This window comes from Chaetodon trifascialis, chromosome 13 (genome assembly GCF_039877785.1).
Source record: "Chaetodon trifascialis isolate fChaTrf1 chromosome 13, fChaTrf1.hap1, whole genome shotgun sequence".
NCBI classification, from domain to species: domain Eukaryota; kingdom Metazoa; phylum Chordata; class Actinopteri; order Chaetodontiformes; family Chaetodontidae; genus Chaetodon; species Chaetodon trifascialis.
In genome coordinates, this window is record NC_092068.1 from 22,867,223 (window position 1) to 22,894,083 (window position 26,861).

General features: G+C 43.5%; 1 protein-coding gene across 3 annotated transcripts; it reads left to right on the forward strand.

Moving 5' to 3' along the window:
- The first annotated feature begins 772 nt into the window (after positions 1-772).
- Positions 773-26,552, forward strand: abch1 (ATP-binding cassette, sub-family H, member 1). 3 transcript variants are annotated; one of them, XM_070977130.1, is made up of 20 exons: positions 773-882; positions 3,653-3,801; positions 5,340-5,499; positions 6,411-6,565; positions 8,678-8,785; positions 9,712-9,805; positions 12,483-12,557; positions 12,706-12,883; positions 13,388-13,484; positions 13,577-13,745; positions 13,974-14,074; positions 17,140-17,210; positions 17,507-17,556; positions 17,732-17,788; positions 17,984-18,054; positions 18,303-18,391; positions 19,037-19,140; positions 21,253-21,412; positions 22,255-22,359; positions 22,948-26,552. In XM_070977130.1, the coding sequence occupies exons 1-20, from the start codon at positions 811-813 to the stop codon at positions 23,052-23,054; spliced, it is 2,172 nt and encodes a 723-aa protein (XP_070833231.1). In that variant the 5' UTR covers positions 773-810; the 3' UTR covers positions 23,055-26,552. The 3 variants fall into 3 exon arrangements, with proteins under 3 accessions (XP_070833231.1, XP_070833233.1, XP_070833234.1); XM_070977132.1 differs by lacking the exon at positions 773-882 and adding an exon at positions 1,316-1,408 and having other exon boundaries at positions 22,948-23,190; XM_070977133.1 differs by lacking the exon at positions 773-882 and adding an exon at positions 1,864-1,902 and having other exon boundaries at positions 22,948-23,190.
- Positions 26,553-26,861: the final 309 nt, after the last annotated feature.

A 26,861-nucleotide genomic window follows, 5' to 3' on the forward strand; every position in this document is an offset into this window, starting at 1 on the left:
TCTGAAACTAATTCCGCCATCATTTGTTCTTAATTCAGAGTATTGACCAGAGAAGAAGTATCTAACATGTCTGAGATGGAAAAGTGTGAATATTTTGCCGCTCTGTAGATGAACCAGGCTGATACATCTTTGAAGAAGTGTAGGAGAAAAGCAACCAAGCAAGACCCAAACAGAGACATTACACTGAAGCTGAAGGGAGCTTGCAAAGTGAGATGACTGCTGACCATCAGGTGGGTTTATTACACTGCAGTAGATATCAGTCAGATCAGGTTAATGTCTTGTTGTGATCTTATGAAGCATGTGCATAATAATAAATAAAATAGCTCCCTTTGTTTCAAAATCACTTTCACCTCCTCGAAATATAATCCAAAAAAGTCCAAAGGCACAAAAACTAATCAACTGAACAGCTATGACCAATTTGACAAACAATTTCCTTTAACTAAAGAAAAATAAGATGCTGAATCTCATCACTTCACATCAGATTGCATCTCAAAATTGACATTTTTTGCAGTGGAGCATCCATTACCACCCCCTCCAGCCACAGGTAAATTCATGCGTCTGCAGCTCAGAGAATAAATTAGACAAGTGAACAGATGAGAAAATCCTCCAGCTTGCAGTATTTTCTAAGTCAGTCGTTTCTCTTGACTCTCGGTATTTAACTCAGAGACAACAGTCGGTCTGACTTCAGTGTAAATGTGCCACAGCGCATCCATCCATCCATCCCTCCCTCTCTCTCTCCCCCCCTCTCCCTCGCTGTCTCTCCCTGCAGAGACCCAGCCGGCTGTCCGGTCCGCCCCTCTCTCTGCTGCCATGGCCGCGGAGGCTGCCGGTCGGGACGATGCGACGGCCGGTCCTGCAGACTGCACCGAGATGGAGGAGCGGGTAAGATGCTCGTGGATCATTTAGGATGCTCTCTTTGCGGAAGCGTTCAGGAATGAGACCGTCCATTGACAGCAGGCCTTTCCGGTCCCTGACACGCCGCTGCAGCAGGATGAAGACCACCACAGGGTGCTGCAACCGCAACCATGTCTGTCATTTGGTTTCGGCACAAAATGCATCTAGACAGTTAGGTTTAGAGGGGAGGGCGGGTGACCTTTATCGTTTAAGCAAACGAAACAGACGGGAGAGAGGGAGCGCCGCGCCGCGCATCGCAGCGCACCGCCGCCGCTGCAGCGCCTACATCCTGTGTGACGCGCTGATGTGACAGTGAGAAGTGAAAGTGCAGCAGCTGGTCGCTTGGTGGATGTAGGCTACAGAGCCTCGGTTTATAAATAGGCCGACAGTGGCCGTTCTTTAACAGTTTGCGTCTCACTCGCCTCGTCTGTGCTGAATCCGGAGAGATTTGAGCGTCAAGCCTGTTTTCTTGCACTTGGCCATGACGCAAGTTGGCAACAACTTGGCAAGCAAGGTAGGGATTTTTCCCGATCAACGGAGCAGAGCGGAGTATGAATGAGGAGAGAGGCTTTGTTGGGCTGATTGAGGTCTTTATCGGAGCAGATTGTCCTCCAGAAGAGGCTCAGTGCGCTGTTTTCTCTAATTATGGGCCTGTTCATCAATGGAACTGCATCTAAAAACTCTGTATGTTAACGATTTTCTAACATTTTCTTGATTATGTCATCCAAATACAGAATGACATAATCAAGCTTTTGAAATATCAAATCATAAGTTAACAGAGCCCATAGGGCTCGTGTGGGTGCAGGTGTGTGAGGTGGGTATTCTTAAAAGGAAGGCATCCGCTCTCCACCTGCCGGCGGGCGAACTGAACCTGTTCTTCCACTTTGCATTTAGTCATCTGAGATGTTTGTGTCATGCTCTTTAGCTGTTGTCTTCAGTCTGTGGACTCACTCATCAGCTGCGCTTCAGCCTCTCCACATCTCCCGTTTGCCTCCATCTCCTCTCGGGGTGAGTGTTTGCAGTGATTGCAGTTTTATCCTCCATCAAGTTGACATTCGCTGTCAGCGTGATTTGCAGGCGTTATCTCAGAGGCCTCTGGTGGATCTGGTTTAAAAATCAGCTAAAATGATCACAACCTCCATTAACTTGCAGGCTAATTCACACAGAAGGAGGGCGAGATCTGTCTTTGTGTGTATTTTGCAGATGTAGGCTACAGTGCCAAAGGTGAGGCCAAACAAATGCGTCAGATTACGCAAGGCCTAATCGCCTCACTGGAAAATGAGAGATGCTGGATTAAAGGAGGGAGTTAGTTGGAGACCGGGGAAACCCGTGAAAGAAGGCCGTTATTAGAGATTACTGAGCAAAGGATTGTTTTACGACCCAAATACTTTCCCTGCTGAAGCTCGATGAGATGCTGTGAAACCACCAGGAATATGAGAGTGTGAGAGAGCTGCTTTCTGCATGTTGTTGTGCCAGAAGTGAAGTTCATCTTAAACTTTTGAGTTCAAGAGAAAACTAGTTCTTGAGAAAAAGGGGAAATCTGGTCCGCTTTGTGTTTTCTTTGAGCCTTTTTAAAAGCACCAGCACTCTTACTGATGGAGCCACAGACTTCAGCAGGAATAAAACTTAATCCTTGTGGCAAATGTTGTTGAATCGTAGGTTAATTTATTGTTTCTCGCAAAGGTTTTCACCAAGAGTTTTTAAAGCCGAGCACCAGCTTCCTCTGTTCCCGAAGCATTTGATCTGATGATGTTACGTTACATCGCTCTTAAATGTCTGCGAGTGTCAATGGGCTTTATTTCCATTTGTTTTTGTGTTTAGTTTAATTTATGGTTGAAGATTTTCTATTGAAAAAAGTGTGATTTTTAGCAGCATAACACACATCCAGATCAGTGTTTTAGAGCGTAACAAAGCAGCCAGATGTGGTGACGAAGCAGGAGAAAGCATCTGATTTGAGATGTTTGTACTGAACAACACGACACATTTCTCTGATTAAAAAGTGCACATTCTTGTCCAACAGGTTGTTTAAGTGAGGATTTGTGCATTTCAGCGGTTAATTGAATATGTATAGCAGGTTGCTCCTTTGTGGGATTACACACAGGATGGAGGGTGGGTGGAAATTCCCTCCAGATTCCTTGTATGTGTAAAAATGCTCGGCCAGTAAAGCTGATTCTGCCTCAGGCTGAGGTGAGTGCGACTGTGATATAAGCCGGTGAATTAGTGAGAAACAAAGAGGAAGACAAGACAACTTTGGCCCTTCTTATACCTGATATTTCAGCCATGAATGAAACCAGACAAAAACAAACATGCAGTGACTTACAAGGTGAATTTTAGGTGCAGCTTTCTGTGCGGCACCACAAAACCACATCAGGGATCAGAAGATGAGATGAGATTGAAACACTGAAATGCATTCATTCATTCAGTGGCAGAAAACTTTGTTTTGCTCTGAAACTACGTCTCAAACAGCGCTGCATCAGGTCTTAAACGCAGCTGCATACCATGTCGTCACAGGCCTATCATGCATGTGCAGATGTGATTATGATGCGCAGATAATGAAGTGCATCCTTGCATGAGTTATGGTATTAATGTGCTGTGATGTGACAGAGAGGAATGTCTCTCATCAGCCTCATGAGGTCTTCTTGTCCTTGTCTCACATTCGCTCAGTTTATCTGGTGAAATCTGAAAATAATCAGTATCTGCACACAGACAGCCATCGTGATTGTTCTTGATCTTTAATAAACTATCTTCTCTCTTCCAGCTGAAGGAGGGCACTATGAAGGCTGATCTGGAGGCTCCTCTGCCTGCTGGACAGGAGGACTTTGCAATCCGCTGCCGAGACGTGTGCCGGTCGTACGGCAAACTGAAGGTCCTCAGCAACCTCAACCTGACTGTGCCACAGGGACAAATGTGAGTGGACTTGAATCTGCCGTCGTGGCTGCGATTTCAGGCGCTTATCTGTTCATCTCTCATCTCAAACTCAAGGCAGAGAGACGAGGGAAAGGGAGAAAAGAATAAGGAACCATAAGTATTGAAAAGGCTAAAAAGCTAACTACCCCCACCTTTTAACCAGATGTACTGTAAGTTAGCCTCACACCTCCACCTGTGGACTTATCCATCTCCTCCCAGTCATCTCAACATGCAAATGAAGGTGAAGTGAAGTGTCCTGAAACAGACGCATATCTGCTGACTGATCAAAATCTCAATTCCCTGCTGGACAGTCAGGTTAGCCTCCAATAAATCTGCTTTGTTCAGCTCCTTAAAACAGGAAACCTCAAAGGGCAGTGACAGGAAGTCTTTGGAGGGTTGTAAATGCCATTGGAAAGAAATTTGCAGTTACCTTTTTCACTTTCTAGTCCAGCTCTTAGTTCCTAGAAGAACTGAGATAAGGAACACAGGCAGGTAGCTTAGCTTAGCATAATATAAACGCACTATAACCTGGCCAGAGAAAAATAATCTGCTTACCAACCACTCGAAAGTGCGCTAATTAATATTAACTAATTAACACTATTTCTTGGCAAGCAAAACCCCAGGAATGTGAGAAATGCCAGGCACCCGTTTGTGTAACCAGACAGATTAAACTAGCACGATATAATGTGCTAATTAGTGAGCTTTAGAGGTGCTTATTTATTTAACTTAGACAGACAGAGACAGGCTAGCTCTTTGCAGTCTTTATGCTAAGCTGAGACGAGCTAGTCTCCTTCCTGCTCTAGCTCCAAAGTGAAACCTCTAAGAACAAATTTCTTGGTCATATGAATCAGCATAAACAACTTGTAAACAAGTATTGACATATTCTTTTAGGGGCAAAGGGCCTGGGGTGAGCTACCAGGCGAGCTAACAGGGTGCCTCATTGACATTTATCACCTTGTAAAGTTCTTACGGCGAACAAGTTAGCAAAGCGTTGCTTGTTTCCACATCCAGAAAGATTAGCAGAGTCTTGTTTCAGGCCATTTGATGAGTGTAAGTCCAATATTCAGTCCCTTTCAGCTCTGTTTTGGGTCTCTGGAGGGAAATGTCTGGCTGTGCTGTGTAAACTTGTGCTGTTTTGACAGTAACTCACAGAATCGAACAATCTAGAGCCTCTTAAAAGCACAAAGGTATGTGAAGTAAGTGCGACACTGCCGTCAGTCATTGCTGGGTGGTATGTAGACGGATATGGTTATCTGTCAGTTCTTATATAAACAACACATATTTACTCTTTCATGTCCTTCCATGCCTGACTGTATGTGTACAGAAGCTGCAGTTTCTCTAACACGGCCCACCAGTGTCCATTCAGTCCACATTCATAGTGACTGAACATGCTGGGCACAGCTGTGTGTTTGTGAGCCAGAAGGAAAATCAGCGTGTTGTTGTCGGGCCTGTTTACTAAAGCAGATGATAAGCAAACATAAATCTCTAAAATCGTTCCAGCTTGTTTTATCTGAAGTGCTCTTGATTGTGTGTTGCAGTTATGGCCTTTTGGGGCCCAGCGGATGTGGGAAGACCACACTTCTGAAATGCATCGTGGGAACTCTGAAAATCTCGCGGGGTCACATCACTGTGTTGGGGAAGCCACCTGCGTTCCCTGGCCACGATGTGCCGGGGAAGATGGTCGGATACATGCCGCAGGTAAACATCCTAACGTTTGCGTTTCACACATTAAAGCTAAATTTATGTGCATCACATGTTTGCAAACTGCTTGTATAAATTAACACATTGCTGTTTACTGTACTTATGTGTCCTTAAAACATTTGGAAAGGGCACAAATTCACGCAGATCCAAGGCATGTTCCTGGTTACTTAAATCCAATTCAGGTTTAATTAGAGTTGCAAAGGTCTTAAATAGTCTTAAATTTAGCTTTTTCAACATGAAAAACATTCAAATTCATTGTAGCTTTCTTTTACTGTTGAGTCCAATTAGCCTCCTCTGACACTCAGCTCCACATTTTCACTTTAATTTGCGCCGTGAAGGTTTTTAAGCTCTCGTGCTTTCAAAAGAAACTTCTTTCCCTGCATCCACATCAAAGGTCTGCTCATTACAGCTGTAAATAGGGACCTAAGAGCTCCTTCTCCGGCGCTTCTTTAATTTAGCCGCTGTTGTAGTCGCTGACCTGTACCTGAGTGGGTCTCATTACTGTCAGACTGGATATCTGATGAGGCCGATAACACACACGTGTCTTCCTGTGTGTGACCCTCAGCCTCAGGTTGGTCCCTGTCAGAAATGATCTGTGACCCAGAGAGGAGGGAATGTGACACCTCCTCTGTTCCCACGGTGCAACTGTTGTGCCGCTGTGGTGAACTTGATTTGTGTGGTCTGATGCCACAGTGCAGGACAGCAACACGTGATATATCGTTTCTTTTAACAGAGAAATGTTTACATTGACCATGTAAGAGTCTGCAGCTTCTTTCATGCTTCTGCCATCATACTGCTTCAGCTCAAGCATCTGTGTGGGGTGAAGCTGGTGCATGATGAAGGTCCATGCATGCATGGGAAAGCTGCAGCTTGATAAAACATCCACGCACAACCTTTGTGTCTCGCAGGAGCTGGCGTTGTACAGCGAGTTCACCATCAGCGACACCCTGACCTTCTTTGGCCGAATCCATGGCCTGACGTCGAAGGAAACCCAGGCACGCATGAATTTCCTCATCGACTTCCTGGATCTACCTCAGAAGCAAAGTCTGGTCCGAAACCTCAGGTACGACCTCAGGTAGTGGGTGACAGAGTGAGTTTGATATGCAGTGATTTGTGCAGGACTGAATGTAGGTCCAGCCGTCAACACTGTCCGTATCAATGCGAGATACAGTCAGTTCATGATGTGAATGTGTTTTTAAAGCTGTTTATAGATGCCTGTGGACTTTGACTCATGAATTACCTGCATTCATGTGCACACACAGACAAGCACAATCCCTCTCTCCTCCACAGGTTGTAAACCGCCTGCCCATAAAACAGCACGACTTTGATAAGGAGCAAAGGTCCAATAGCATCCCATCTGTTGTAATATTAGCTTTGCTGGATATTCTCACCATACAGTCACTGTGATGTGATTGATCAGAGTTTCAAACCCAACACTTTTTTTATAAAAGTAGCCCAATATTTTAATATTTCTAGATTGTCTGTCTGGCATTAATGTATACAGCAATACTATGATGCTTGTTTTTACTACAAGTCTGTAGTGGTGTGTGTGTGTGTGTGATGATTTTCTTAAAATATCAGCTGTCCTGCGGTGTGTCGGGTCTTGACGCACCTCCGCTCTTCTGTTTTATTAGCTTCATTTTGCAAGTCCAAAATCAGAGCCGCAGTAATGAAGGAAAAGATTTTCATGAGGATTTTACTGCGACTTTGTACCTGATTAATAACCTGAGGAGGAAAGAAGTTTCAGAGGCTAATGAACACGTACTGAGCTCAGTCCTCTGTGTGTCTCAGTCTCTACAATGTGGCAACACGAGTTTGCAAGCTTTCGCTCCACTGACTCCTTCAGTTTAATCTGAAATCATGTGTCAGTGTGTTGCTGGATGGCCTTTTGTGCTGCAGACAAGTTCCTCTTTTTCCATCTTATGCACATAAGATATTGGTGTGTGCATCAGTTGTGTTAGCAAGGTTTCCTCAAAGACTGGGACGGTCATTTTACATTCAGCCTCACCGCTGCCAGCGTCACCATGCGAATCAAGTTTTAACCAGTGACTTGACTGGCGGCTCAGTTTGTCTCATTGAACAAATGGTCATATGTGCAGAGCCTTGTTCGATCAGGTCTCCTGCTGCAGATATTTCTGGCTTTCCACCATCAGCGTCTCACATTCAGTCCTTCCCACAGAGGATGACGCTGTTGGACCAAAAAGGCCTCGTTCTGAAGCCATAAAAGGAAGCAGTAGAAATTAAAAATAGAGTATTTGGCATTCACCAAATATTTCCTCTAATCGTGGAGTTATTTTTAAAAATGTGACTATCCTTTCGTTGAAGTCATGCTGTGAGATGTGAGAGAAAGCTGAGTTGTTGCAATCTCCCATGCACTGATAGAGATCAGTAAAAGTGCTTTATGGCCCTTTTGTGTTCTGCAGTTATTGCAGGAAGAATAATCAGCCTCTCTTGTTTCAGATGATTCACGTCCCCGATTCGTTACAAAGCCCCTTCTGTTCCCGAAGAGGCCCCTCGAACCAGCTTTCATTAGCAGTTCATGTAATATTTATGTCATCTGTGGTGTAACAGCCTGTCATGTTACTGGGCTGCAACTAAAACTCCAGAGGGCAATTTTTTAAAGAGGATTCACTGTGAAAACGATTGGTGTTTTATTTCAGACCTTGCATGTTGGAGCTGTATTGTGTTAGTGGCTTCTCTTCACTTGCTCTGCTGCAGATTTATGTGTCGCAGAGCTTGTTGAAACTGCTCACGATAGATAATATGAAAGATATTCCAGGTATGAATAAAAACATCATGTGGCATGCGTACTCATCATCCATTTCTGCTTTGTATTATTCTTTCTTTTGTCTTTAGTACATGAAAGGATCAATCAGCTAATTTGTGCTACATTGAAAAATATATATATTTTAGGAAATATCAGTAAATTAAGGCCAATTTGTCGGTTTTTCATCCCGACTTCCCTCGCCGAGGTCCTTCAGGTTGTTTTCTCGCAGGTTGTCAGGCAGGTTTGTCTTGCAGGTTTCCCCTCCACCTCCCTCAGGAGGACTGAGTGGCATGCACAGAGGCGAGGTGGATAATCAGTTGCGAAACAATTAGGAATGAGGGAGAAGATTCACCTTTGTCACCTTTTGGCTGTTTTTGTTTCCTCACTTGTTTCCTGTGTGTGTTTCAGTGGTGGCCAGAGGCGCAGGGTGTCTCTGGGAGCCGCTCTGCTTCAGAATCCAGAGCTGCTCATCCTGGACGAGCCGACGGTCGGCGTGGACCCGGTGCTCAGGGCCAAGTATGTAAAACACACACACACATGCACGCACACACACACACACACACACACACACACACACACACACACACACACACACACACACACACACACACACGCACACACGCACACACACACACACACACACACACACAGTCATGTATACATCATTTATGGTGACATTACATACAGAGAGCCTGTATAATCCTGGCAAACCAAATACCAAAATCTCAATATCCCCAGATTAATGCAACAGCTTCTACTGTCTATGAGAATCAAGATTACTTTACTGATAACTCGGCTGCTCTTCAAAAGGTTGTTATCTTTACTGATGAGTCTCGCTGCTGTGTCTAAGTGAAGGCCCAAAAGATAATTCATACCACTCTGTTTAAAACAGCAGATACTCACCTGTTAGCTTTAGCGTTCTCCGTCAGTATTGAAATTGCACATAACCTTCAGTGCCCAGTGACCTTTGCACCCTTCATCATGGCAGCATGACCATCTGCATTCATGTACTAAAAAGTTTTCGAACAGCAAAGACCCTGTTTATATTCACTGCTCATTTCTTTTAAGCTTTATTTGTTGCAGATAATGCAGCCAAATTACAGTTTCACATGAGCCAACAACGTCTGTGTTTATGTTTCCAACTTGGAAACATGCTGGCTTCAATACAACAACTTGAGACAACTGGGAAAGAATTTTTATCAACAGGCTATGCATATGTTCAAGTCCACAGACCTTTCTGAAAGCATGCTGCCTTCCCTCAGTGTGTTGTTCCAGTCTCATTGTGTAATAGCACCACAAAGCCTCATCAGATCAGACGGTTGGCAGGCGAACTGCTGCTGGCGAAGCTGAGAGCTTTTTCAGACTAAGATTTAAGGAAAAATCTATTAACGAGTGGGTCAAGTGTTATGTAATTTGTTTGGTTTCTCCGGCCTTCTTTCTAGGATCTGGCAGCATCTGGTGGAGATTGTGAAGACGGGGAAAGTCTCTGTGATCATCACCACACACTACATAGAGGAGGCCAGGCAAGCCAATGTGGTGAGATAATTGAAACGTGCATGCACACACACAAGCGTGGAGACCTAACATGCATGTGCATAAACACACAAGGACAAATTAAGCATAAATGCACACTCGCAAACAAGATTCAGGAATACTGCGGCAAAATCAAAGAACAAAGCAACCGCACTGCTCCTCATGCTTCACCCCCTCATAGAAAAACAGTGAGTCCATTGATATGTGCACATGTTAGATGGAGTTTATCCTTTATTAGCTTTGACAGGAGGGACAAAAGCTCCCATTGAGTGAGAGTAACTGGAAAGAAAAACTTCCAATAGAGTTTGTGGAGAAGCTCTCTTTCTGATGAACATGGACACTGTAGTTTAATCCCACATGCGCCGTCCTGCTGCTCACTGGAGCGCTAAATGTGAACTAAACCCCCGATGAAAATAGTCCCCAACAAATGCACACTGTACTCCTGTTTGAGGAAAGTTTTCTGACAGCAAGACACATATAAGAGGTTTATTTGCTATGAGTGCATGATTCTTATCATCTGATCATGGTGCGATAGATTAAATGTCTGATCTGGACATTGGAGTGTTGCAGCTGGTGATTGAACTCTTTGCTCAAAACTTTGCATAGTCTGAACATCACCCAGCCAACATACAAATACGGTGTCAAGGAACTGAGAACAGGAAGTAATGCAGATCAGCACATCAGTCAGCAGAGAGTCATTACGATTGTCTGCTCTCACTTGTGCGCATGCAGTCACAGATTTCAATCATGTCAAAATATCACTGAGTACTACGAGTTTTAAGGTAACCGATCACGCACACCACCAGCAGGGCCTCACACAGTACAAAGGTAGTACTGCAGTATGCCTATAGCACTACAGTTTTACACCCATGTCACCTTCGCCCCCTCCTCAAACTAATGCCTGTCTCAGCATAAATCCAGTCATTCCACAAGTTCAGCCATTGTTTAACCAGTAATCTTCTTTGCATGCAAAATCTGTAATACTGAGTGCTTTACTGGTGTCAGTTTCTTCTGCAGATTAGGCTACCATTAGCCACATTATGCTAGCTTTCTCCTGGGAGTTAGACAGATTGACACCAACTCGCCACAGTTAGTGACCAAAAGAGGAGAAATGTGTCTCCAAAGTTGTGTACGTGTTCTTAGCTGGCTTGCTAACATTAGCCACCGGCTAGCATACAGAGCTGGAGTATGGGTGAATTCTGCAGCTTCACCGTGAGGATGGGACTGTAATGTTAGCTGGCTGTTAAGGGTCTGTAACACCCCCAAATCCTTCTTGATCTAATTGATTGTATCATACTTTAGCTAACTGATTACTTTAAAGCTCATTTTGCGGTACACAAACATTGGTGCAACTCAAGCTAGGTGTGTCCTGCTGCAGCTTGTGTTTATGCTAAGCTAAGCTAATTGCCTCCAGGCTCTAGCTCCATACTTGACGTGAGGACATGAGAGCAATATCAGTTTTCTCATCCCACTCTTGGCAAGAAAACTTCGTGCCTCAGTGAAACCCAAATAAAAGAAAAGCTGAAATATGTGTCGTATTCACACCTGTAATGAAAACATAGAAGTCTATCTATATTTATATCAGTCTCAGTCTTATAAATTAACACTTTTAAATACATTTTACAAATTCATCCACCATTTACCAGGTGTTATGTGTTACTGTGCTAACTGCAAGAAATTCATCAGTCTGGGTCTGTCTGAGAATTTATTGTCCCATGATGGTTTAAATGCTTGTTTAAGAAGCTTTTCTAGCCTACCACGAGTCCAGAAAAAGAGCTCAACACTCGTGACTTTCTTCCATTGGTCTCATGTTAAGACAAAATGTTTGCTGTTGTCGACTTAACGTGAAAAAATCAGCACTCAAGTGTGAACATGTTGAGCTCCCTCAAAATTATGTCCAAGGTCATTTGGGCCTCTGACTGATGCAGCTACATGTAAACACAGAGCCAGAAATGCTCCACTAAAACCAGTCTGACAGCTCGGCCGGCTCAGTGGTGTCTCAGTTCAGGAGTAAACATCGGTGGGTGGCAGGAGATCACGCCGGCTGACGGACAATGTCCTGGTTTTGTTCATTTATTTCTGTCTTTGTGACTGTGCAACCTTGACAGAAGTAAGTCAGGTGAAGTCACACACGGTGCAACAATGCATCACCCCGCTGCCAAAGAATGAGCTTTTCAAGGTCGTGTCAACATGCTCTGTTGATGTTTCATCAGTCCCTCTCAGCGCGGTACAATAGGTAGACTTTGCTCACAGAGCAACCTGTGACTTTTGCTTATGGCGTGTTTGACCCACTAAAGAGTTTGAAGCGATAAGTTTCCCACTCACACAACCAGGACATAAATTAGAATAAATCACTGGAGACAATTTTGAAAACCAGCTCGTTGTTCTGGCTGCTCGCTCATGTCTGCAAAGTCCTGACATGATAAAACCAGTCTCCAAAGAGTTTAACACCAACATTAAGTACTCATGTTAGAAGTGACAAACTTTGGCTTTCCAGCAGCAGATGCAGCCATGGTTGTATATATTTTTAGAACAGATTGGAGTTTTCAGGAGCTCTAAATTGCTTTCAGGCTCTATGTTAGATTTGAATTCAGGTTTTGATTTATGAGCAGGTGCCATGATCCATTATTCAAGTTTGTAAACAAGACTTTTATTAAACGAGCTGCTGTCATCTCTCCAGGTCGGTCTCATGAGGAACGGCTGTTTGCTGGCTGAAGGTCCTCCAGACGCAGTCATGAAGCAGCACAGTGCAACAGTGAGTACTAATAAAAATACAACAGCTAAAAACAAAACAAAACAAGGCCTTGTGGCTAAAACCTTGAGTATATTTGCTTGCTGTGTATACACACTGAATATTTGTAGTCTGGTACCTGCCTTTTCACCCATGTCATCCTCTGCTGCAGACCCTGGAGCACGCCTTCCTGCAGCTGTGTGAGACCTCGGACCAGATTGGCTCCAATCAGGGGTCCAGTCCACAGGGTGGGCCGCTGGAGAACAGCCAGTCGTTCGAGAGCGGGCGGGAGGAGAGTCGCCCAATTCTCGGGGTCCAACCAGCAGCTGCAGAGGTTCCCAAATGCTCAGGTACTATTTTTGAACATGCAGTACTGATTAGACAGTTATATGTTAAGTTTAGCTCCAAAACACCAAATTTGAGGTTCATCTGAGGTTATTATGGCAGTTTTTAGTAACAATAAATCTCTGAGTGTCATGATAGCACTGCTTCAGAATCCTACAGCTTTGCCTTTGGCTGTTTAGAGATGTTTGTGGCGGCATCACAGCAGCATAGGGTCCCAAGATGTGCACCACGTCACTGCAATGATCTCACGCCAATGTGAGATTAAAGGCAAAAAAAATACATATAAAGTGGTAGTAATAAAGTAAATCAATAAAAAATGTGAAAATAATTTTTTTTTTAAATCACAAAATCCTCAAATTGACAAGCTGCAGATAAGAAATTTTACATAAAAAATGACGTGTTTCCCTCTGAAGTGGAGTGGAGGCAGTTGCATTCGAGCACGCCACTTGAGTAAATGTACTTAGTTACTCTCCACCACCGGAGTTACTATTTGTTTGTCGTGTGTTCAGCGGACTGGAAGGTGCGAGCCCGACACTTCCTGCCGAAGTGGAGAAACATCGCCGCCCTCATGATCAAAACGATGGTGCGGATGAAGAGAATGCCGGGGTGAGCTGCACTTCACGTTCTGTATGGATCTCTGTTCATCGACAGCAGACGTTATGACGAGTGTTTCTGACTGCTCTGCTCTGTGTTCGCAGCTCCTTGTGTTTCCAGTTCGTGCTGCCCGTCATCCAGGTCTCCCTCATCTGTTTGTGCATTGGAGGAGACCCGAAGGGGATCCAAGTCGCTGTGGTGAACAACGAGACCTCCCCCTCCTCTTTCAGCCAATCACTGCTCTCCTTCCTGGACAACTCCAGCGTGCAGCAGGTATTCATTTGGCCTTTGGGACACTTTGATATTAATAGCACACACACAGATACACACTGATACTCAGTAAATGAGAAATGTTAAGTATGAAGATGATCTTAAGCAAAGCGCTCAATCCCCAACATCTCCAATGAAGCTGCTCAGTGACATTAAAAGCTGGAGCAATGTCAAAAGATTGAAATAGAGAGTTTGATATCAAAATTGTGTCTTCTCTTTGTGTCCCCACAGGTGCCCTTGTCCCATAAGGAAGCTTTTGATGGGATCTATAATGCAGAGTACTGGGGCGTCATCGGCTTTGGCAAGAACTTCACCAGCTACCTGACAAACAGGTGAGAGAAGCCCACGGTCATCAGCTGATCCGTCGTTTAATAATTAATCAATAAACGGCAAAAACAATTAGATCATGTCTGGTCGTAAAGGTCATAGCTGCTGATAAGCTTGAAGCTGATCTGTTAACCATTTCTGTCGGCTTTCTGTCGCAGTTTTTGGGACGGTATTTTAAAAATTAAGTGCAGGGAGTTTTAGTCTGACCTGTTTGTGACTTGACGTGTCGCAACATGTCTGACATGATTTGACCCTCATGATGAGCTTCCTCTGCTCTCCCGCTCCAGTGACACTTAACAGTAGCGTTGTTTTTCTTCCTGAGCTCGCTTTCCCGTGCTCGTTTGACTGACTTTTGATGGTTTCTTTTCATACGCGCCACAGCGCAGACGGATACTTATGACTTTCGCACCTGCAATGCCAGTGCTGATTCCAGAGGGCTGTGTTTGTGTGCATCACGGGGATCGTCAACAGTCAATCACAGCGCTCAGAAACGCAGACCGGCTCCATCAAAACGTCAGTGTGACGCTCAGACAGCATTCCAGCTGCAGAGCAGAGACGAAGCCATCACAGAGAAACACGACAAACACCCACAGACGCTCACTGCACACGTCTTCTGCTTTTTACTGAACTGTACAGTGTGTGTACTTTTAACCGCACAGGGGAAAACATATAATAACCGACGTGAACGAACATCACAGTTCTCAAAACATTGTTTTAAATTTAGATGGGTGAAACAGCATGACAAAGGGGACTTTCTTGTACCTGTCAGAAAGAACTGGAATAATGTTGGTGATTGTGACATAGCGCCATCATCAGGTTAAGCTTTTAATTTGTCCAATACCTTCATTTATATCTGTTTATATAAATACCTGCAAAACTAACAGCATTCCCATCAGCCTCAGCTGTGCTGTGTATTTAGAGCTAATTGTTAGCACGCTTACAGGCTAAACTAAGAGGCAGTATATTGCTACGTTAGCTAGCTAGCAGTTCTTCCACGTCAGTAGGCAAGCTAACATTAGCCAACATTATCGAACAGCACAGTTTGGAATAATGACTTTGGACTTTGTGCTCTGTGCCGACAGTGGCAAGGTACAAGGGAGTCCACATAAATGTCACATCCTGTGGATTTTCTCAGAGATACCTAAAGTTCTTTACATAGAAATCAATTCAAGACAACCAAGAAAGTTGAGAAAGGTCACATTTTTCTTCATTCACTGGCAATACAAAATGATTCGTAACGCATGTACGGGCTTGTTAATGTGTGTAATCACACTGTATATCATTAATTATGACTCCAGCTGTGTCACTCTGTTCTCTAATTGTTGGCAAAAGCATTGATAAACACTTAAAATGTGATAAAAGCCGTTAATTAAGTGTTTTTCTGCTGTAAATGTGAAATGGAGGCAGTTGAGATTAAGTATTACTCTTATTTTTCAAAACACTTGAGGATTTTATCACAGGACAAGCTAACTGAAGCTGAAAGAAAAAGAAGAAATGAGGATCTTGAATCTACTTTGAATTTCCTGGATTACAGATGCAGAACTTATTTTTGTTCCCCACTTCTTCCTGTCTGCCTTTGACACACACACATACATACACAGACACACAAATGAAACCTCACCAAATTACACCTCTGAAGTGGCATCATGTGAGGATGAGTCAGACCTGGAGGGCTTGTGCTGTTGCTTTGGGTGTGAAACACGGTTCTGTGTATTTGTGTGTGTGTGTGTGTGTGTGTGTGTGTGTGTGTGTGTGTGTGTGTGTGTGTGTGTGTGTGTGAGTGATGACTGGGTAGACAGTCTGGTCCTTCCTGTCCCTAACACACCAGGCAGGTCACAGCTCAGCACCGACCAATCAAACGCTCATTCTTACTGAATCATGTGCCGCCGCTCATGTGACAGACCTGTCTGAGAAGAATAAAACCACGTCTTCTGCTCATGTGACAATAATCCAGTTATGTTCAGGCTGATACTCGTCAAGACCACATGTGATTTCATAAGGTGAAAATTAATTATTGTGCGGACAAGGCGTGAATGTTTGAAACGTCTCCAAAAACAATTTTAGATAATTAATACATAATACAGGTTTGTCCAAGTGCCTCTCAGATGTGAGGATTTTCAAGTTTTCTTTGTCTTTCTTTAACAAAACATGCAATTTGAAGACTTGTTACAGGGATTTTTCACTGTTTTTATAAAAATGCATAAACAAAGTGGTGTAAATATTTGTTGGTAAACAGAAATGAGTCTATTAGAAATCCAGCACTTTCCTGGCTAAATGCCATTTGCCTGCAAGTACATTTTCCTGCTTGCAGATGTCACAGAAACATAAACTGGAACAGGATTTTTAAGTGTTTGTCACAAATTAGGGTAGCAAGACCAGAAACACTTAAAATCCACAGAAGAAACTCGAGGCCTTCCTCACCTCGTAAACAAAGTCAAGATGCTAAATCGTGTGAATTATAATCTCCCCAATGTCTCAACAAGGCCACAGGTGTCGTTTGTTTTCAGAGAAATAATGAACCTAGCTAACCTTTTATAAACTAAGTTTTATTTAGAGTAGTGATACCAGCCTGTAGTCACTTAGCTTTGTAAGCTAATTAGCGTGGCTGCTAATTATTTGAAATAAAAAAGAGACCTTTAGAGTTTGCTGGTGACCCTGCATGCTTCCAAATAAACTGTTGTGTTTTATTTAGTTCAAAACACAACTTTTCCCTATTCCGCCTACATAAAGATTTAGATTTTCAGTCAAGAATAGTCATTTTTAGAATAAAACTTGCTTAAAGGACCATTGACGAAGGCCAGAATTGAGCCCCAGTGAAAAGTGTTTGGACAGCGTATGATCACATGAATCTACTCTGCTTCGTCTACGATGTCGAGTTATCTTGTCATCTGTCTTGTAGTGTAAAAAGCTCAGGTGGTGCACAAGACGCCATTCAGAAAATCTGCATCTTTGGCGTCTTATTTGTGCTCGTATTGCAGCTTCAGCACCCCAGTTGTGCTGATTGTCGCTGACTTTTATGTGTAAACTCAGGGAGATTTTTCAGATTGTGACCGTGTCCGTTCTTTTCCAGGATGATCCAGCGGCATGCGACTAAAGAGGTGGTTGATGGGGGATCAGTCCACGTCTGGCTGGACCTGACAAGTGAGATTCAAATCCTTCATACAGTAGTTTGCCGTCTTTGTGCTGAAATGGGTCAAATTTATTACATTGAACTGAATAACTGCCACTACAGTGACTGGCAATGAACAGTTTAAAGACGTTTATGACGATGGTGGAGATTTCTTTTCAAAAATCTCCATCTGCCTTATATTTTAGAAACTTGTGAGGACTTACATCTGGAGGAATTGTCATTAACAGAGCACGTTACACGCAGTTATCATCTGCTTTGAATCAGAGAAGCTGAAGTTGTTCATCTCTGCTGTTTATGTCTTGTCTAGATCGACAGATTGCCTTCATGCTGCAGAAGAAAATACATGAAGCCTTTCAGGTATAAATTCTGTTTGTCTTCTGCCGTTTGTTTAGCTAGAATGCAAATATTCACGCCATCAGGAATAATTCACCACATCCAGAAAACACAAAGACATCTGACAACAAACATTCATTTCTCTGATCCGATTCTGATTGTGATGAAGATGATGCTGAAAGCTGCTCTCTGTTTTCAGGCCTTTGTGGATCATAAGTTGGGCAGTAGTTCATACCTGGTCGCTCTGCCCATAAAGGTGAGAAAACAGTAATAAAAGAAGATATAAACGAGTGGAATAACACTGCAGAAATTCATAAAACCTTTAACTACTTTACAAACAAGTTGTTAACAAGACATAAATGCGCAGCTTCAGATGTGAGTGTGTTCCTGCTGGTGCTTCGTGATGGAATATAAAGTTTGATTTTAATCCTTTGTTGTTGTCGTCTTGCAGTTTGAAGAGCCGATCTATGGCAGCCTAAACACAGACTTCACTACGTTTGTGACACCGGGAGCTGTGCTCAGGTCAGTATGAGGTGGGCTGTTCGATGGAGTTTGAGGTCGGACGGCTGTTATCGATCAATACAGCAGAAACAAGGATTAGAGAGGCTGAACCAAACTTCACCTCCGTTTCTTAATTCATGTACAGTTTGTTTAAAGAGGTAAATGTGTGAGGTTGTATTAAAACAGTGTTGCTAATGATAAATTGTGTTATAACTTCTTTTTATCTTTCTTTCTCCTCCTCCTCCTCCTCTTCCTCTCTGGCTCTCCAGTATCACCTTCTACCTGGCTGTGGGTCTGACAGCTCTGTCCTTTGTCCTGGAGAGGAAGGAGGGACTTCTAGATAGGTGCTGGGTTGCAGGTGAGAGGTCACGCTGCCCCACTGAACCGCTGTACTCGTCAATCTAAGCAGGATTTAAGGTTTTAGTCCATTTATACTGCGAAGAGTGAGACAGACTCGACAAATGCATCTAAAAAAATTTTTGCACATTTGAGCTTTATAGAAGAGAAGAAATGTTGGATACAAGACATCTTCACTGAATACATGCAGACGTCCTCTGAAAGTGCATATTTTCTAACACCATTCTGGTTGTTTGAGAACTTTGTTTGGATCTTTTTTTGGGGGGGAGAAAATGTCAAAGATGTTTGCTCTGAGTCTGTAGATTCATTTAAATCATTAAAGTGTTTTTGTGATCGATGCAAATTTAAATCAATGCATCAAGTGTGATGTGAGATGTAACCAGTAGGGGGAGGAATATGATCAGAGAAGGATGTGAAGACGATGTTTAGCAGCAAGGAAGCAGACAGAGGGGACTGTTTTGTTTTTTATTTGATATGAATTATTGATCTTATGACTTCTGTAATTATTAAATGTTTAATTAAATTCTTTGTTGCAGCCATTTAAATTCAGAGAGATCAAATGAGAAGTTCTGTAGAGATTTTGGACAGACTTTCTAAGTTAATAACAATCAATTGTGTCTTTGTGTGTGTCTTTGTGTCTCTGCAGGTGTGAGCTCTCTGGAGACGATGCTGGCTCACCTCTTCTCTCAGCTCTTTGTCATCAGCGTTCAGATCATCCTGCTGCTCCTCTTCATCCTGCTCGTCTTCAAGGTTCGACAAACACAGACACCCCTCAGATAAGATGAAACTTCGCTGTAAATGCGTCTCTGCAGCGGCATAAATAAGACCTGCAAGGAAGAAACTAACATGTAGAATAAGTCATCAAACGCCGATAGAAAGAAAGGCCACAGGACTGTTTGATTTTCTAAACAAAGCCGACCGTCTCAGTGATTTCTAAGCAGCTGTGCCACAGAAACGCAGGTACACCTCGCTATTTGTTCCTCCAGTCATTTACTCCTCATTGTGATGCCAATACCTGCCTGCACAAACAGACCACGGGATCAATCCTGTTTTATCCTTACAGAGACCTCAACGCTGTCAGTTAATGCTAAAGCGAGGCCGAAGTCTCGAGGTGGGCACACGTGGCCATATTTCCTGCGCCGCTCAAACACCAACGTTGCTGTTTCAGCCAGTTTTTCTTAGACTGGAAGGCTCATTAAAAGAACCCCTAAAAGGTCACTGCATTGCTAATATGATTTGGTTTGTGGGCGCTTTGACATGTTGAAGGTCTATTACCCGGCTCGTTTGCATTTTACTACATCGTCAAAAATCTGGCTTTACCTGCAGTAAATAAGAGCCATAATTATGTGAATAATAACTCATGTTAACCCTTAAACAGGCCTCATGTGTGATTCAATTATCTTCTGTTAAATGCACATGTGACCTGTGCAGAGAGAGGAAGTAAATGTTCCTGTGTGAGTCCAGCAGCTCTGAAGGTCAACGGGGTCAGAGTTACTGTGAGAACAACCAATCAGAGGGAAGACGGAGATTCAGTTTCTCATTGATTTTCAATGGACACGAGTATGGAATCAATATAGGGAGAAGGCACTCAAATAAAAGAGGATACGTGTCGTATCGTGTGTGTGTGTGTCAGTGTGCCGAGTACATGCAGGCTTTTATGGCTGTGTGCTCTTGTCCCTGTCAGTGTGTGTGTGTGTGTGTGTGTGTGTGTGTGTGTGTGTGTGTGTGTGTGTGTATGTGTGTGTTAATTAAGGTGCTGAAGTCCAAAGAGACCACCGCTGCATAAATCACTTCCTGCGTTGCGCTGTATCCAGGAATCACTGCGGGATCGCCACGACAACAGCCCTTGATTGCTGTGGCAACCGAGCAGTCATGTGGCCTCTTGGTGCAGGTCTATTTTTGCATGTTGTCAGGGGAGACGGATAGTGTCTTAACACACTGAGGACAAGTGCACCAAGACACACACACACACACACACACACACACACACACACACACACACACACACACACACACACACACACACACACACACCAGTCTGACAAATGGCTGCAGATTTGGCTCAAGTTCAGAGAGTTATCACCTCCAATCTTCTGAGTTCAGACTTTTCTCCCTTTTTTCATTCACGTCGGCTCCACTCTGCTGATCCTCCCCTCTGTCTGTGATTCACAGCCACACTTGATCAGCAGTGACATTTCTTTTCATTTCTTGTAGTATTTGTGGCTGAAGATCAGTGCAGAGCATCAGAGATCCCCTTCATCTCTCTCTCATTTCTTTTGATCTGTTCTCACGTTCCTTCAAGGAGAACCCGTTGATTTAGCTTTGCGCTCCTGTAACGTCGACGGACAGTTTTTAAAGAAGGGATCAGATTAATTACTGCACAACCAGATGTACCTTCTTTAATATTGCATCCATTTTGCTTGCTTGTTAAACCTACATTACCCACAATGCAACTCAACCACCAACAGTGGACACTTTGGCGTTATGCTAGTAGCTGATAATGTAGCGTCAAGCCTGTAACCTCATGCAGAGATGAAGAGCGGGCGGGAAAGCTCACATCTTTCTATCTCTGCACCCCCAGATTTTTCAGGCACCACCTGAGGCTGACTCACACATCACTTGAGGCGATATATCGGTTTTGATGCAGCTCGCTCTAAAATAACATGAGGCTTTATAAAACTTTTTCTACACGTGCAGTTGCGCTCACCGACACCTGTAAACAGATTACAATATTAATCATTATTGATAAAGTTTTCTTCCACGTTTAGGTCCTCTGCAGCTCTGTGGGCCATGATAGCCTAAACTTGACTAACCTGCCTCAGCCTGTTGTCTGTTCTCACTCACCTCTCTCTCCCTCTGCAGATGCCTAACGAAGGCTCCTTGGTGCTGGTCATAATTCTGATCGTGCTGCAGGGCGTCACCGGCATCTCGTTTGGCCTCGTCATCTCAGCCGCCATCGACGACGAGCAGAGCGCCAACCAGGCCGCCCTGGGCATCTTCTACCCCAACCTCATCATCAGCGGTAGGCCTTGCTGCGCCATTATTTAACCAGGAAAACTGACTCGAGGCTCTGTGATCGTTGTTTGTCGGTAGTGCAGGTGAATATTTGTTGAGAGCAAAACTTTAGAGGCTTCTGGTGTGTTGATACGCTCACGCATGAAGTTTCTTTATTATCTCCTCACTTGCAGAAGTGGCTGTACTGAGGCAACACTTACTGTTTACCACAGCACTGTGTGTCAGTCATGATGCATGTAAGGTCAAACCCCTCTCTAGCATGCAGAGTGGCCTGTATGGCCTTGTAGGGCACCAACAAGGGCACTTTATAATGTTTTCTCTACTAAAAAGCCAACCAAGAGGGAGCGTGTGCTGCATTTCTCCCCATCGATCCATTCAGAGTATTTTCATCAGCAGATGGAGTTTGCACAGTTGTCATGGGATCAAATTTTTATTTTTCTTATCATTTAGTAGCTGCTCTTGGACTTTAAAACATGTCGCATGACCTTTAAATCAGAAGTCCCTAAAGTGCTCTGAACTGAAAGTAAATTTGAACATCTGCAAGTCACATGATATGATTGAATTCTCTGGGGGAGTTACTAGACTGAACTTGTGGTGAGCTTGTTTTCTGGTCTGCTGTTTCCAGGCACTTGTTTTCATACTCCTCGACTGATCTTTGAACCTCTTATCATGTTTGTTGTTTGCTGCACTTCATGTCCTTCCTCGCTTTGAATTATCACAACAGCATAAAAACAAGAGAAACCCGAGATTGTTTAAATGCTTCATGGGGTTCACTGTTCGGATCGAGCATCCATACCCAGCAGGTGTAAACGATGTCTTACACAGTATCCTCTCTGTGCTGCACTTCAGGTATCATCTGGCCCGTGGAGTGTATCCCGTATCCTCTCCGCTACGTCAGCCTGGCTCTTCCTCAGACTTACGCCTCAGAAGCCCTTCGCTGTATCATGTACAGAGGTAATGCACTCGCATACATTACACAACACTCATCGGTTTCATAATGTTACAGTTTCTTGTGTGTAGCTGGGGCCAGGTGCATGCACACGCCTCACATTGTGATACACAACATAGCCGGTGTATCAGCCAGTCGTCTAAATCTTTAATCAGCTCTTGTGTAACTCCACTTCCTGGAATTTGAGGTATAGCCGTTTCGCTCTGTCTCCCAATCTTTCTCCTGAGCTCGACCTCGCCGTCTCTGAACAATAGGACCTGACAACAGCCCCGAGCTCTGCCGTGTTACGTGATACACGCCAAGCACAGGAAGTCAGTGGAGCCATTTCCTGTTTGAAAACCTTATCGCGGAGGTGCAGTGGAAGATGAGACGGGGGCAGAAGTCAATTTGGGGGATGAACTGAAACTTTTTTTTTCTTCAAGCGTGCAACCAGTGCAGCTTTAATAAGCTTGGTTTGTTGGTTTTTGCGGATATGATCCTGTTTTCCAGAGCCAGGCTAGCTGTTTCCCTCTGTTTCCAGCCATTATGCTAAGCTAACTTTGGACACCATTTAACATTTAAGTAACAAATATAAACATAAATCTTGCCAACAGGTTGGGGTCTGTCTCGGATGATGGTGTGGCGAGGCTTCGCGGTCACCCTGGGCTGGAACACCTTCTTCCTCATCTTGGCCACAGTCATCTTGAAGCTGAGGACGTGACAGCCTCGTCCCAGAGAACCCTCTTCAGTGCAGGGACAGAGCCGCCAGGTGAAGCCCAGGAGCCGACGACTCACCTGGGCCTCCTGTCTGTGGATGGACCGGGGCAGCGGAGAGCAGGAGGGGGGAGTTTAACGGACTGATGGGGATGATGCATCAGTCTCCCTCCTCCCAATGATCTCCTTCACATGCTCACACACATACACACACACCAGTCAGCTGCCTGATCCTGCAATAGTTGCTTTGGCCTGTTCAAGCGTGAGCGAAATTTCCAAATCCTGCACGTAGAAGTGCGAGACAGAAGAAGCACATGCACAGTTTGAGAGGATTTGCTGGGGATAGAGTGTCATCTGATAGTGTGTGTCACTTCTCTGTGCAGCTTGTTGAAACGTTTCACCCTCAGAATGGGCCATGTACCAACTCAGGGTCATTTTTTATGTTTTTTTTATTTCTGTTTGGCCTTGGTCTTAATGCTGATAGTGAGATTTGGTGGTGAATATATCAACTGTAATTGTAAGATGATGGTTTTCTCCGTGCAGTGCTTGTTGTCTACCATAAATTTACGTGATCAAGAAATTACATGTAAACGTCAACTTTAAAATTGTGAAGTTGTCAGAATAAGAGTCAGCACAACACGAAAATGTGACAACACTGTATTTTTTCCAGTTGCTTTACAAGCAGACAAACCGGCGACTGTGTTATGTGTTATTCTGTGGAAACAGAGTTTTGACATTTTGAAGTGCTGAATGCTTCATATTATCCAGGAAATTCTTGCCCGTTCAGGCTTCCCACAGTGACAGTATCTTCTCTAATTGCTTGCTTGTCATATCTTTGCTCAGATTTACATCCTCTCTGACAGGAAGTGTTACCAGGTGCTCACCATCGTCGTCGTTCTCACTAATTTGTGTTTTGTGCCTGCATCTCCTGTGGAGGATAGAAGCGGGTCTGATGTTGGTGATGGGAAGGTATTAATACTGTACCATTTTTTCTGATTACTCTTCACTTTGCTGGACAGAGTGGAGGCTGTTGGGTAGATTCATCCCGCAGATCAGGTGCGTCATGCGCTTCAAGTTGTCTGCATCCGTGCAAAACATGAGTTTTGACCGGCTCATACTTTAAACTACTACCAACGGTAACACAGAATAAAAGCACACAGGAGTAAGGCTGGTTTGGATTCAACATGTCGTGGAGATGTGCCTTTGGGATGTTGTGGTGTCGGAAAAGGGAAGAAAATGAAATCATGTAGTTGGACTGTAGAAGATGATTGGAGTCGCTGCGGAAGAGTTTGAGTCAGAAAGCTTGATCATCAGCAGTGAAACGGCTGCATTTTAAAGAAACTCTTTAGGCCACTTTGACATTATTTCATTTTTTAATCTGTAGGCCAGTCTTTAGATAGTGAGCTATTTTTCCAGTAATAAGTAAGTAATAAGTAAGTTTTTTACTTTGTATAAACAAGCATGTAAAATTAATGGATAATGGGACTGGAAATGCTAATGACTAGAAAAAATAGTCAGTTAAAAAAAGATAACTGTACACTGTTAATAATAAATTATATCCAGTTCATTTCTTTGCATTTTACTCATCTGTCTGCAGACAGACAACACACTGATCTCTAAATCATTGAGCTTTCTGATGCGACTGCCTGCGTTCTGCCTTTAAAGGAATAGTTCCACATTTTCAGAAATATGCTTATTGTTCTTGCCAAGCATTTTATGAGAAGATCAACACGACTCTGCATGCTAGATATGAAGCCACAGCCAGCCAGTTAGCTTAGCTTAGCATAAAGGCTGGAAACAGCTAGGCTGGTTCTGCCCAAAGGTAATAAAATCTATGCAGCAGCACTTCTGAAGTTCACCATTTCTTGTCCAAGATCAGGAAGTCCACAGTCACTCATCCCAGCACATAAAACCCCATAAAACCACAACTTTTGCACAGATTAAAGAAATAAGATGAATCAGTTTGTGAGCTTTACAATGATGGTAGGCGAGCTGTTTCCCCCCGTTCCAGTCTTGATGCTAAGCTAATCGTCCGCTGGTTGCTGCCTCATGTTTACCGTACAGTACAAATGAGCGTATTTCCAAAAATGTCTTTTTCTTTAAAAGTGAGAACCTCTGACTCAGTCCAGCATCACGTGTTGTGCCAATCTTACAAAGATTTAAAATGTTTACATTCATCCGGATGCATGCCTGACAAACCAGAATATTTTTTTTAACTGCAGTCAGATGTAGGACTCAACACATAAACCAGCATGTGTCGTGTTTAGGTGTGTTGTGAATCTTCCCTCATAGCCATGATTGTTGACGACGTGTTGCAGTGCTGGTAATGCACATGTCATATATCTGTCGTGAAGAATTTATGTGTCCATTAACAGGATGAATAATTAATCTAAATGACTGTAAATCCCTCTGATTGGTTTGCATTGGACTGCTCATGGTCTAATGGTGCAGATGTATGTGCAGTTTGCTGTGTGTGATGTTAGATGTTGAGTCTTTAGGTGAGATTCGCTGCACTGTAAATCTGCTGTTGCTCTGCTGTACATTCAATGTTCCTCTCGCACATTTTAAGGGACATTGCGCTCTTGTTTGGTAGCCTCTTCACTTTTTTTTATCATGTTCAGATGACACCAACATGGACTCAGCTGTATTTTGCCAAACTGTGAGGATATACTGTAGCTCTGCTTATGTTCTTACCTGGACAGAAAGCCCACATCCTGGCAGGATTACCTCTGTGCCTCACTGGACCCCCATCACACAAAAATCTACCTTTTACAAATTAAGTTTATGACGGAGGACAATCTCTGGTAAAATTGCTACTGCTAACATGAAAGCATGGACAATAGTTGGTAATATTGTGAGAACACTTTATTAATGTGGGATATTATTGCTGAAAACTGTTGATTGTCATATGGTGATACTTGTTCTGAAGTGCTCGACAGTCATATTCAAGGAATAACCTCATGTTCACTTTTAACGTTCAAAAACTCCAGTCAGAAATCTACCCACAAATCCAACAAATGCATTAAACATTTGCATGAACTGCAGTTATGCTACTGAAGACACTGTTTCTAACATGCTGATCACATGGGTTCATATTAAACTTTTCCACTACTTTATTGTACCTATAATGTTACATAGCGGAGTCTCTATGGATGTTTTCCAAACATGTGAATTCAAGTATAAAATTATCCTTAATATGTCCTTCGTTAACATTGCCTTCATCTATGATCTCCTTCAAATCAAGGGATTTATATGTAGCCACGTCTTTTTTATCTACCTGGTGAATACTGGAATGTGCAGTTCATGTCATCATGTAAAAATTGGCGTTGCCAGGTTTTCCACTCTGCTCCAAACTCCAGCCGACTACCTCCGCTGTCTCTCCCCAAAGGGCATGTAAAGCATTTACACTCCTGTGTTGTGACATGTATGCACTGTGATCGCAGACACGCTTCGATGAAGTTCTACTCATGTTCTTTGAAACAATAAACCTCGTTGAGAAATCCTCCCTTTGTCTCCTCCTGCCCTTCAGATCGGTGCCAGATTTTACTCAACACCAAGAGCACAAAAAAAATCCCTGTGGTTACAAAAACACCCGCCGGCCATGGACGACAGATTTATTCAATGACATCATGCTTGCTTGCATCACTGTGTTGCCTGTTACCATGGTGATAATGATGACCCAGCAGCCTTCAGGAGAATCTGGATCTTGACCTGACTGGTTGAACTGTGTGTGTGCGTTCTTAAATGCGGTCTGTGCTGCTTTCTTGGGGTAATAAATCTGTCCATGCTTCTGTTTTCTGTGCTGTGTGTTCAC